Below are 13,260 nucleotides of genomic sequence, written 5' to 3'. Positions count from 1 at the left end.
AGGCAGGAGGGGAGACAGGGGCGGGTGATTTAAAAGAGGGAGGAAGGACTAGAGGAGAGGGGAGAAAAGCCCAGGGCAGGGCATCAAAGGAGAGGTGGATGACGCCAACTCCTAAAAGGAGGAGAGCCATTGGCGGGGCCGAAGCCGTGCCACTCGACTTGCGATGGATGATGAGGAGAAATGAGAGGCTGGTAGAGTGGGGGACAGGGAGCATCACGTAATTCAGGTAGATTTTTGAAGACCTATAAATTAGCCAAATTTGAGCACTTTCACAGAGATTGCAACAAACAAAAACACATTCCTGGTACAACATGACTTCCCAGACAAATTTCAAGAAGGGGCTCCAAGACACAGAAATGTTTTAAAAAAAAAAGTGAAGGAGAAGTGCAGAGACAGCATAAGAAATTTGCATCTGAACAATCTGTCAAAGTTATACATTTGAGTTTATATTTTTTCAGAAAATGTAGCTTGTTTCCAATCAAACAGTGAACTCAGCAACTAGTTTTAGCTTAATTAAAAGGGGAGGATGGAAGTTGGGTAAATATGTCAATTAAGTCAAACTGAATAAAACTTTCAGTTGATGTGAATGAGGAGAAAAGAAAAAACCCTTCAGTTTCATATTGAAAATGTTTTCAGTTCTGTTACCACACTGAAAAATCCAGTATTCATTCAACTCTATTATAAACAATTGACAGCACCCATAAATGGGTAGCAATAGGCAGCCTTGACTATAGATGATACTACCAGCTCTGCCTATAACAAACTTGAGAGGTTATTTAAAATGTAATAATCCTGTATCTAGGGTAGTTTGTTTTGTGAGCAGCAGTATAGGTTAACTGACTAAAGATCAATTAAGGAGTTAAGAACCTTTGTGTTCTAACATCATCTACTGTCAATGTGGCTATTGACAAAGGAGGAGTGCTTAGTCCTATAGATACACATCACAAGGATGTCTCTGTTTATCTTTGGTTTTCCCCGTTTCTAAAGTGGTACAGTTGTTTTGAGGGAAGTTTAATATTAAAGCTGGCAAAGTGCTAAGTATTGTTCTAGCTTGTAACGTGTGAATTACACAATTTGTCTAAATAATTCATCTTCTAATTAGCAAATGAATACCCTCACAATCCTAAATGTTGTTGGATTTAAATCTGCAGTATTTTAAGTGTAAGCTACTGATAGAATAACAGTAGCTTTCCTCATGTACACTGGAATTAACTATTAGTACAGAAGAAAATATGGGTTTTCACACAATCACTCAAAAACAATAGGTGAAGAATTGTTCAGATTTTTCTCTTTAACAGATGCTTTGCCCTAATCTGTGGTTAGCTGTTTGTTGCAACATATGGGGCACTGGTTTTAAGTGCTCTTTTCTCTTTTATTACGCTTGTTGCACACTTGAACAGAAAAATGAACGGTTATGCTGCACCTTAAAGACGCTACGTCTACACTGTTGGCTTCTTGCACAAGAACAGCTGCCAGGTGTATACACCGCATGCCTGTTCTTGCGCAAGTAACTTTACAGTACAGTGGCGGAAAACAGGGGTTCTTCCGGAAGAGTTATTCCTCTCCCCACGAGGAATAAGCCCTCTTGCGCAAGAGGGCAATGTAGACTGGCAACATGAATTTCTTGCGCAAGAAACCTCTATGGCTAAAATAGCCATCAGAGCTTTCTTGCGCAAGAGAGCATCCACACTGCCATAGACACTCTTGTGCAAAAGCACACGCCAGTGTGGATGCACTCTTGTGGAAGACTTATTGCGCAAGAACTCTACCCCAAAACAGAAAGCTGCGTCTAGATTGGCATGATTTTCCAGAAATGCTTTTAACGGAAAAGTTTTCTGTTAAAAGCATTTTCGGAACAGAGTGTCTAGATTGGGACGGATGCTTTTCCGCAAAAGCACTTTTTGTGGAAAAGTGTCCATGCCAATCTAGATGTGCTTTTCTGCAAAAAAAAGCCCCGATCGTGAAAATGGTGATCGGGGCTTTTTTGCAGAAAACAAATCTGAGCTGTCTACACTGGCCCTTTTGCGCAAAAATTTTGTGCAAAAGGGACTTTTGCCTGAATGGGAGCAGAATTGTATTTCCGCAAAAAGCACTGATTTCTTACAGTAGGAAGTCAGTGCGCTTGCAGAAATTCAAGCGGCCAGTGTAGACAGCTGGCAAGTTTTTCCGGAAAAGCGGCTGATTTAATGGAAAAACTGGCCAGTCTAGACACAGCCTTTTTGCGCAAGAAGCTGCCAGCGTAGACGCAGCCTAACAGCAAACGTAAATAGTATCACGAGTCCCTGCAGGCACAACGCAGCGTTCCCTGTGTCGCTGCAGCTGAAGGATTTTAAGAGCTGGCAGGCCGGCTCCCTCCCGGCTCGGCCAGGTCCCAGCAGCTACCCCCGCTGCTGCTCTGCGTTTAAACTCTCCCCCAATGTGTGCAGCGCGGGGGGGGGGGGGGGTTTCCGGCCGGGGCACGAGCCCACCCGCCGACTCCCACTAAATGCAGGGGCGGGGGCGGTGACGTAATACGGTTTTTAAACCACAGACGGATCCAGCGGCTCTTCACAACGGCGCCTTCTCTCCCGTCTACCGCACTGACGCGGCAGCTCCTGGCCGCCCGGGGAAGGCGCTCGCAGGGCGGTGACGTGTGTGGGCGGGAACGTGGTAGCACCGTGGGACTGGGCCCGACCGCCCCTCTCAGTCCGCAGCGGGTGTGCTCTCCGCGCGCTGCATGCCGGGAGGTGTAGTGCCGCTACTGCGCAGGGCCGGTCGTACTTGCCCGATCCCAGGAGCTCTCGTTTCAACTTTCCCCCTCCTGCTTGTCGTCACTTCCGGCCACGAGGTCCCATGCGGAAGCTGCCCCCGGGAGCGCCTGACGGGTGGCTCCCAGCAGGCAACGAGAAGGGCAGCCCCGGAGGAGGAAACGGGGCCCTGAGCAGTGGCGGCTTTGAATGGCGGCGGCAGCAGCGGCCGGGCTCGCGCTGCAGGAGCGATGAGGGCGGGGGGTGACGAGCAGCGCGTGCTGCTCAGGCAGGTGAGGGCCGCGGCCAACTGTCGACGCAACCGCCTCCGGGTGGGGGGGGGAGGGAGGGAGGGGCGGGGAGCGTTGTGCGGGAGCCGCGTGGCCTGGCCGGTCCCGCGCGTGGGCTGGCGCCTCGCTCTGCGCTGCCGGACGCGCGTGCGTGGGAGTCCCCCCCCCTCCCCCCGCAAATCCAGGCCAATCTCTGTCCTATTGTCTGGCTGTTTCCAGCCACTGAGCACAGGACTGGGGAGGGGAGATGGCAAAAGCCTCCCCCTGTGTGCAGGGCGATCCGTGGGCCGGAGCTGGTGGCTTGGCAAGCTGAATCTGGCCCCTGGGCCATGTTTTGCCCAGCCCTGACCTAGGTCCAGGGAAAAAGCCTGCTGCTGTTCGAGTGACATCTTGCAGTGGGGGTTAGTTGTTTGTGACTATGCTGCGTGGACTGCAAACTTTTTTTCACAGCCTTGAGTTATGTAGCTAAATTGACTTCAGTTTTAGATATGGATTAAGGATGTTAAGAGGCAGGTAATCCGCTAATTATGTAGTCAATTAAAATGTTAATCAACTACATGATTAGCTGATGAGGTAAGACTTCCTCGGTCCCAGCTTGCACTGGGTCTAGGAGCTAACCCCCACTGCAGCTCTGCAGTTTAAGTGTAGTTGGAGCCGGGCACACAGACAACCTGGCTCCTACTGTATTTCAACTGCAGAGGTGCAGCGGGGATAGTTCCCGGACCGGTTGCAAGCTGGGACTGAGCCAGGATTGCTTAGTCCCAGCTTTTGCTAAGTCCAGCAGCCCCTGTCTGCAGGGGATCCCAGTAGGGAACTGGGACTCCCTGTGGCCAGGGGCTGCTCAGCAGAAGTAGCCCCTGTCTTCGGGGGGGGGGGGGGGGTGTCCCAGTTGCCCACTGGGACCCCATGCAGCCAGGGGCTGCTGCCAGAGCAGCCTCTGCCTGTGGCTAACCTGGGACTGCCATGTGTAGAGTCTGCTTCATTTGGTAGAGGCAGCATCTGCTGCCCCCCTCTCCCTCCCAGCACTGCTGCATCTGGTAGAGGCAGCATCGTGGAGATGCTGCTGGAGGAGACTGACTTTTAAGCTGATGCCCGCTTCCCTCCCCTTACTGCTTCTGATACAGAGGCAGCAAAGGAGGTGGAGTGAGTAGTCGACTCAACTACTCTTTTATATCTCTAATTTAGATCAATCATCAGTTTTCATTTTAAAAAACCAAACTAAACCTGTGTGTGTCTAACTCTTATGGTTGCAGAGAAAAGCTTAAAAACACAATGGCTATGTCTACACTGAAGCGTTCTCACGCAAAAACTCCTTTGCGGAAGAGTTCTTCTGCATGTGCTTTTGTGCAAGAGCATCCATGCCAGTGTGGACGCTCTCTTGCGCAAGAAAGCTCTGATGGCCATTTTAACCATAGGGCTTTCTTGCGCAAGAAATTCATGTTGCCTATCTACACTGACCTCTTCCGGAAAAGCTCTTGTGCCAAAGGGCTTTTTCCTGAGCGGGAGCGTCAGAGTTCTTGCGCAAGAAGCCCTGATTTTATACATTAGAACATCAGTTTACTTGCGCAAGAACACACGGCCAGTGTAGACACGCAGCAAGTTTTTGTGCAAGAGCAGCCGCTTTTGTGCGAGATCGCGCCAGTGTAGACAGCCAATGTGATTGTCACCGAAAAGTTCAGAAACCAGAAATGAACTAAAAAATCCCAAATATAGTATCTCTAAAATCTCATGAATTTTGTTGGGATCAGATGCATGGTTTTTTGAATGTTTGGTGTTAACAACATTGCACAGATGTCTGATCTTTCTGATTAATTGGGTTATGTGATAGTTGGGCTTAGTTTACAGCAATAGTTTTTATGGTTTTTACTATACTATTAATCCTTTTTTTCCTTTGCTGTCTTAGGTTTTGGGTTGGAGAGTGGCTGCTAGTGTTGCCTGGTCGGTACTACTGCTACCTCTGTGTACGGCAGCCTTCATAAGTATTAGCAGCATTGACTTGTTGCATCCTATACAATGGATTTCAAGTAGGTGTTCTTCCCTACCTGTAAAATATTTAACTTTAAGCATACTATTTCTGCTTGGTTCTGAGCCAGTGTCCGCGGGGAATGTGCTGGCTCCCACAGAGCTACCTGCCCTTCCCATGCTGCTGCCCATGACAGAGAGGCGGCGTTCGGAGAGTAGTTGAGAGCCAGTACATGTGGGAAGATAGATGCAAGGAGCCAGTTTGAAAACTATCGGCTCAGCTTGCATGGAGCCACCTGCCCTCTACACTGCTGCCTCTATCAGAAGCAGTGCGTGTGTCGGGGGGGGCAAGTAGGGGCTGATGAGTGGAGCTGCCTGCTCCTCCCCCGCTGCCTCCCTCAGAGGTATCAGTGCACAGGGTGGGGGCAGGCGGGAGTCAATGCTCACGGCGCAGGGGAGGAAGCCAGCTTAAAAGCTGTCTCCCCATGAGCACCAGTTCCCAGGGAGCCATCTGCCTCCCTGTGCTGCTGCCTCTGATAGAGGCAGCAGCACGGAAGGTGGGAAGGGCAGACGGTAAACTCAGGAAATCAGTTCCCCGTGCTTCTGCCTCCCACAGAGCTGCCACCCCCTTCCCTATGCTCCTGCCTCCCACAGAGGCAGCAGCGCCACGGGGGGACAGATGGGACAGTACACTCTGCCTCCTGCCCTCTCCTGCCTCCCACGGAGTCAGCTCCATGGGGAGACAGGAGAGAGCCAGTGTGTACCCTTCCTCCCCTCTTTTCCCCCCTTCCCTATGCTGCTGCTTCTGAAAGCGATAGCTCCACAATGGATCAGTTGTTAGCCTCCCTGGCCTGATATGCCTGTCCCATTTCCTTGGCTTCTGTGAAGCACTGCTGTTCCAGTTGTACCCTTCTTCTATATCCCCTGGACAATCTGCTTGTACATGTTGATGTTTTAGCAACTGGTTCAAAGTATGAATGTTAGCGTGTAATTGAATAGTCGTGTAACTGCATACAATTTTAGCAGTTACATGACTATTGGATTTTCTCCAGAGGTGGGGCTGGCAGCCAGTGCAGCCCTAGCCCCACTTCTGGGGAGCTTCCTGCCACCTCACACTACAGGCAGTCCCCGACTTACGCGGATCCGACTTATGTTGGATCCGCAGTTACGAACGGGGCTGCCCCGGAGTACACGGACTGCGGGATCTCGCGGTCCTGCCGCCCGTGTACTCGGGGGCTTTCTCCGCGTCTCCCTGGTCTGCAGACCAGGAAGACACGGAGCAAAGCCACGGGGGGGCTCGGGCAGCGAGGCAGCCCAGGCGCGCCTCGGCTGCTCCCCTGCCAGCTTCCCCGAGGCTTTGCAAAGCCGCGGGGGAAGCCGGCAGCGGGACAGCCCAGACACCCCGCGGCTGTCCCGCTGCCGGCGTCCTCAGATGCTTTGCTCCCTGTCTCCCTGGTCTGCTGGTCTCCAGCAGACCAGGGAGACAGGGAGCAAAGCCGCGGAGGACCCAGGCAGCGGACCGCGGTGCGTCTCGGTCCGCCGCCCGTGTCTTCCTAGTCTGCTGGGGTGGGGGGGGGTGCAGCTAGTACGCACCCCCTCCCCCCCAGCAGACTAGGCTTTTCTCCGGATGCCTGTGGCAGAGCAGCTGGGGCGCTGCCGGTTGGTCCCGCAGCGCCGCTCTGGGCGCTACTGGACCAACCCAGCAGCACCCCAGCTGCTCTGGTCCTGATTCAGCCGCTGCTGGTCAGTTTCAGCAGCGGCTGAATCAGGATGCCTGGGGCAGAGCAGATGGGGTGCTGCTGGGTTGGTCAGTAGTGCCGAGGAGCGGCGCTACTGGAGCAACGCAGCAGCACCCCAGCTGCTCTGCCCCAGGCGTCCTGATTTAGCCGCTGCTGAAACTGACCAGCGCTGACTACAGGAAGCCTGAGGCAGAGTTGCTCTGCCCCGGGCTTCCTGGAATCAGCTGCTGATCAGTTTCAGCAGCAGCTGACTTGGGGACGCTTGGGGTTCTTAAGTTGATTCTGTATGTAAGTCAGAATTGGCGGTCAGTTTCAGCAGTGGCTGAATCTGGACGCCAGTTCCGACTTACATACAGATTCAACTTAAGAACAAACCTACAGTCCCTATTTTGTACGTAACCCGGGGACTGCCTGTACTGCCTTTCTATCAGAGGCAGTAGTGTGGGGTGGCAGGCAGGAGCCGGTCAGTGAGGGGAGCCACTCTAAAAACTGGTTTCCTGTGCAGACCAGCTCCCGCCTGCCACCCCACATTGCTGCCTGTGATACAGTGGCATGGGACAGCAGCAGCCCCTATCTGAGGGGGTTCTGAGGTCCCCGCGGACAAAGGCTGTTCCGTGGGATGCGTGAGCAGCCTCTGTCTATGGGGAGCTCAGCCTCCCGCAGACAAGAGGCTACTTTGTGGCAGTCTCCCCTGCCACCCATACCCCTGTTCTGCTGCCTCAGATTGGTGGCAAGTTGGATCCCCCAGCACTGGCTCCTGCCTCTCCCCCCAGACCTTGCTACCACTGTGGGAGGCAGCAAGGGGCAGGGCAGATGGGTCCGCAGAGCCGGCACACCTGGGGAGCCTGTTTGAAAGTTGGCTCGCTGAGTGTATTAGCTCCCGCCTGCCCCCCTCACTCTCGTTGCTGCTGTCTCGTATCAGAGGCAGAAGTGTGGGGTGGGGAAGTAGATCCAGTGCTTGTGGGGAGCTGGGTTTTAGCAAGCTTCTCAAGGGCACAGACTCCTGCTCTCCTCCCTCCCCCACTGCCTCTAATACAGAGGCAGCAAGGGGAGGAGTGCATGAAGTCAACAAGATTAACCAATAAGCCTGCACATCCTATTTTGTCATGTGACCAGGGATTTTATCTACTCCTGGTCAGAACTCGTCTGGAGCGTGTAGGTGTCCTGATTAGCTGAGTAGTTGTGCACAACAACTGAGAGTAGACAGAGGTGTGTTCGCCAAACTGGACAGTCAGGAAAAGGCATTTCAGAAATTCTCAGGGGTTTTAAAAGGGAGGGATAAGTGAGCTTTCAGTCTGATCCCTTGGCAGTGGAGTTCACAATTATAGCTGGAGTAATCTGTTGGGTTTAGTGGAATGGCTGCTGGAGTTTGTTAGGAATGACAGGCAAAGCAGTGTGTATGCTGATGGTATGTCGACCTTGGTACGTTGACTGTGGCTCAACACCGTTTTGTGGGTGGTGTTACTAGGGTCAGCACTCATGGCGGTGGAAGACAGATTAAAGTGTAAGCATGTATGCAACTAGGTTTATGCAAGGTGGTTTAGGTTGACCTAACTCTGTAGGGTAGACCAGACTTAATTTTTATACAGGGCATTCTCTTTCAGGGAGCGAGGGGAAAGTGCAGTTCATTGCATTCCTCATAGGCAGGGCTTGACAAATAATGCAACCTACTCGCCTGTGGCGAGTAGATTGCAACCCGGAAGAGCTGAGTTCGGGCAATCTGCGCATGTGCAGATTGCCAGACAGCGCAGTTGGCGAGCAGGGCTCACTGCGGTTCGGCAAGCCCTGCTCATAGGGATGTTAAATTGAAGGCAATCAGCTAATTGGGTAGTCATTGGAATTTCCATCGATTATTCGATTACTTGATAAGGGGGGAAACTGCAGAGCCACAGTGGTGTTAGCTCCTGGCTTGGAAACTAACCCTTCTGTGGCTCTGACTTTTAAATGTATTAAGAGCCACTAGGCTCTTAATACATTTTAAAAGGCAGAGGCGTAGCGCAGGGGAGGGAACTGGGTGTGAACTGGGTGCATGTCTAAAAGCAAGATGCAGCCTCTGGGACCAGGCATGAGCTGGGAATGAGCTAATTCCCAGTTCACGGTGGTCTCCCACTATGCTTTTGCCTCTTTTGATTCTCCCAAAATGGTGCTGGGCTGGAACAGGCTTTTAAGCTGGTTCCACCCAGCACTGGCTTCTGCCCCTTTTACTGCCTCTTTCTGATAGGTTATATGCTTATTGGGTAGTCGAATAGTCGCTTACATCCCTAATTCCTCATTCTGCCTGTGAAGTGCACTGCTCATGAATCCTCTGCACTTTGCATTCTCCCATCCCCCTTGCAGGGACAGAAAGCAGAAAAGCAATTAGCACTGGTACAAATCTTGGGTTGGAGGGGGGAGGGGACTTCACCCTCCCTGCCCCCCTTCTCCTCAGTTCCCTTCCCTGAAACTCTTCTTAAAGACCTAAGCAAGGCCAAGTAAATGTTAGTAATTGGATTTTTCATTTTCGAAAATACTAAGATACAAGACTTGCTCCGCTGATGTATGATTGTTTATCCAGAACCATTGTGCAGCTACACATTAAAAAATAGCTGGTTGTATTATGTAACTAGATGCATAATATTAAACCTAGTCAGTACTGTAGCTTTATACTGTACTTTTGTACTTTATGAACAACCCATTCTCTTTCATTTTAGATTCATTCAATGACTGGTATACTTCCTATGCCATTTTTTGTATGCTGCTTTTGTCTGTGGTGATACTGATAATAAGCATCTTCAATGTTGAATTTTATGCAGGTAGGTTATGAAAGTTGCTATCAGCACGATATTTGACGTTGAGCTATATGAGACGACTGTTTTGATGGAATTGTTTGTCAGAGCGGAGAACCTTTTTTGGGTTGGGGGACTGCACACAAGTGAGAAACCCCTGACTGAGTAGGAGGAAGACACTCCCCAGATTACCCTTGCACACCAGAGCGTAGGCAGGCCCAAGCTAGTAGATTTTGTGTGCTCCAGCTCGGTGGGTGGGTGGGTGGCAGGCAGAGGGACTGGAGAACCAGTGTGGGCTCCCTAATGCTGAGCCTCGGGGGCCGAATCCAGCCCCTGGGCATGAGGTTTCCCACCCTTGGTTTATGTATTGGCTTTATACATTGTTGTATATATTGATTTAAAGTGGAATGCTTTAAAGCAGGGCTACTCGACTTTGGAAGCTCCGGGGGCCACAATGATACAGCACATGCCAAGGGCTGCAACTTAAATGTGGTTTCATATATGCAAATATATGTAAATAACTTATTTCACACTGATGGGCATGAATACAAAGATTAAGGCAAGACTACACAATAGGCAGGCCCCATTTAAGTCAGTTCCGCTGATATTCATAAAATGCAATATTTACCTGATTTCCACCCATATGACAGCACTTTTAATGAGCAGTAACAGTCCAGGAATTTAACTACTAAAATGCATATTAACAGAAGACCATTATATTGACTACTTTTTTGTTTTGGCTTCCATCCGTGGGCCGTGTCTTGAGCCCTAGGTAAACCTAAACGGCACTGTGGGCCACAAACAAATGAGCCGCAGGCTGCATGTTGAGTAGCCCTGCCTTAAAGCTTAGTTTAGTTGTGAACATAAGGGTAGCTGCAGTGTAAAAGGGGCTTAGTAATAGTCACATTAACTTTGCTCTTGTCAGAAACACTGAATTAAAAAAACTCTATTTATATAGCCTCAACAAATCCACTTGCATTTGAGCTGAATCACCAGTGGTGAATGTAGTAGCAGAGCAGTGTCCCCTGGACAGGTTTCTCATCCAATTTAAACTTCCATACAAGCTTGTTCCAGCCCTGTATATTTCCATGTACAGGCAGTCCCCAGGTTACGTACAAGATAGGGACTGTAGGTTTGTACTTAAGTTGAATCTGTATGTAAGTCGGAACTGGTGTCCAGATTCAGCCGCTGCTGAAACTGACCGCCAATTCTGACTTACATACAGAATCAACTTAAGAACCCCAAGCGTCCCCAAGTCAGCTGCTGCTGAAACTGATCAGCAGCTGATTCCAGGAAGCCCGGGGCAGAGCAACTCTGCCTTGGGCTTCCTGTAGTCAGCACTGGTCAGTTTCAGCAGCGGCTAAATCAGGACGCCTGGGGCAGAGCAGCTGGGGTGCTGCTGGGTTGCTCCAGTAGCGCCGCTCCTCGGCACTACTGGACCAACCCAGCAGCACCCCATCTGCTCTGCCCCAGGCGTCCTGATTCAGCCGCTGCTGAAACTGACCAGCAGCGGCTGAATCAGGACCAGAGCAGCTAATGTTCAACCTAAACCTCCCTTGCTGCAGTTTAAGCCCATTGCTTCTTGTTCCAGAGGCCAAGATGAACAAGTTTTCTCCCTCCTCCTTATGACACCCTTTTAGATACCTGAAACCTGCTATCATGCCCCCCCTCAATATTCTCTTTTCTAAACTAAACAAACCCAATTCTTTCAGCCTTCCCTCATATTCTCTAGACCTTTAAGTATCAGAGGGGTAGCCGTGTTAGTCTGAATCTGCAAAAGCGACGAGGAGTCCTGTGGCACCTTATAGACTAACTGAAGTGTAGGAGCATAAGCTTTCGTGGGCAAAGACCCACTTCGTCAGATGCATGCACATGCATGTACATGCATCTGACGAAGTGGGTCTTTGCCCACGAAAGCTTATGCTCCTACACTTCAGTTAGTCTATAAGGTGCCACAGGACTCCTCGTCGCTTTTTCTAGACCTTTAATCCTTCTTGTTGCTCTTCTCTGGACCCTCTCCAATTTCTCTACATCTTTCTTGAAATGCGGCACCCAGATCTGAACACAATACTCCAACTGAGGCCTAACCAGCACAGAGTAGAGCGGAAGAATGACTTCTCGTGTCTTGCTCACAACACACCTGTTAATGCATCCCAGAATCATGTTTGCTTTCTTTGCAACAGCAGCACACTGCTGGCTCATATTCAGCTTGTGGTCCACTATGACCCCTAGATTCCTTTCTGCCATACTCCTTCTCAGACAGTCATTTCCCATTCTGTATGTATGAAACTGATTGTTCCTTCCTAGGTGGAGCACTTTGCATTTGTCTTTATTAAACTTCATCCTACTTACCTCAGACCATTTCTCCAATTTGTCCAGGTCATTTTGAATTATGGCCCTATCCTCCAGATTAGTTGCAACCCCTCCCAGCTAGGTGGTATCTGCAAACTTAATAAGCGTACTTTCTATACCAATATCTAAATCATTGATGAAGATATTGAAGAGAGCCAGTCCCAAACCAGACCCCTGCGGAACCCCACTTGTTATGCCTTTCCAGCAGGATTGTGAACCATTAATAACTACTCTCTGAGTACGGTTATCCAGCCAGTTATGCACCCACCTTATAGCAGCCCCATGTAAGTTGTATTTACCTAGTTTATTGATAAGAATATCATGTGAGACGGTATCAAACGCCTTACTAAAGTCTAGGTGTACCACATCCACCGCTTCTCCCTTATACACAAGACTCATTATCCTATTAAAGAAAGCTATCAGATAGGTTTGACATGATTTGTTCTTTACAAATCCATGCTGGCTGTTCCCTATCACCGTGCCACTTTCCAAGTGTTTACAGATGATTTCTTTAATTACTTGCTCCATTATCTTCCCTGGCACAGAAGTCAAACTAACTGGTCTATAGTTGCCTGGGTTGTTTTTATTTCCCTTTTTATAGATGGGCACTATATTTTCCAGACTTCAGGAATATCTCTAGTATCCCATGGTTTTCCAAAGATGATAGCTAGAGGCTCAGATACCTCCTCTATCAGCTCCTTGAGTATTCTAGAATGCATTTCATCAGGCCCTGGTGACTTGCAGGCATCTAACTTTTCTAGGTGACTTTTAACTTGTTCTTTTTTTATTTTACCTTCTAAAACTACCTCCTTCCCATTAGCATTCACTGTTAGGCATTCCTACAGACTTCTCGGTGAAGACCGAAACAAAGAAGTCATTGAGCATCTCTGCCATTTCCAAGTTTCCTGTTACTGTTTCTCTCTCCTCACTGACCAGTGGGCCTACCCTCTCCTTGGTCTTCCTCTTGCTTCTAATGTATTCATAAAAAGTCGTCTTGTTTCCCTTTATTCCCGTAGCTAGTTTAAGCTCAGTCTGTGCCTTTGCCTTTCTAATCTTGCCCCTGCATTCCTGTGCTGTTTGCCTATATTCATCCTTTGTAATTTGTCCTACTTCCCATTTTTTATATGACTCCTTTTTTATTTTTAGATCATGCAAGATCTCGTGGTTAAGCCAATGTGGTCTTTTGCCATATTTTCTATCTTTCCGACACATCGGAATAGCTTGCTTTTGGGCCCTTAACAACGTCCCTTTGAAAAACTGCCAACTCTCCTCAGTTGTTTTTCCCCTCAGTCTCGATTCCCATGGGAACTTACCTATCAGTTCTCTGAGCTTACCAAAATCCGCCTTCCTGAAATCCACTGTCTCTATTTTGCTGTTCTCCCTTCTATCCTTCCTTAGAATTGTGAACTCTATGATTTCATGATCA

At 49.5% G+C, this 13,260-nt stretch overlaps 1 protein-coding gene across 3 annotated transcripts in view; it reads left to right on the top strand.

Moving 5' to 3' along the window:
- Nucleotides 1-2,610: 2,610 nt before the first annotated feature.
- Nucleotides 2,611-13,260, top strand: part of NDC1 (NDC1 transmembrane nucleoporin) — a 37,126-nt gene continuing 26,476 nt past the window's right edge. Inside the window, exons 1-3 of one of the 3 annotated variants that reach the window (XM_075936015.1) lie at nucleotides 2,611-3,019; nucleotides 4,920-5,040; nucleotides 9,408-9,509. In XM_075936015.1, coding sequence (XP_075792130.1) covers nucleotides 2,978-3,019; nucleotides 4,920-5,040; nucleotides 9,408-9,509 — 265 coding nt within the window. In that variant the 5' untranslated portion in view covers nucleotides 2,611-2,977. The remainder of the gene's footprint in view (nucleotides 3,020-4,919; nucleotides 5,041-9,407; nucleotides 9,510-13,260) is intronic. The other 2 variants (XM_075936014.1, XM_075936016.1) reach the window with 2 other exon arrangements.

This window comes from Pelodiscus sinensis, chromosome 9 (genome assembly GCF_049634645.1).
Source record: "Pelodiscus sinensis isolate JC-2024 chromosome 9, ASM4963464v1, whole genome shotgun sequence".
NCBI classification, from domain to species: Eukaryota; Metazoa; Chordata; order Testudines; family Trionychidae; genus Pelodiscus; species Pelodiscus sinensis.
Note: the sequence above shows the minus strand (reverse complement) of the source record. Positions and strands in the feature narration are given on the sequence as shown.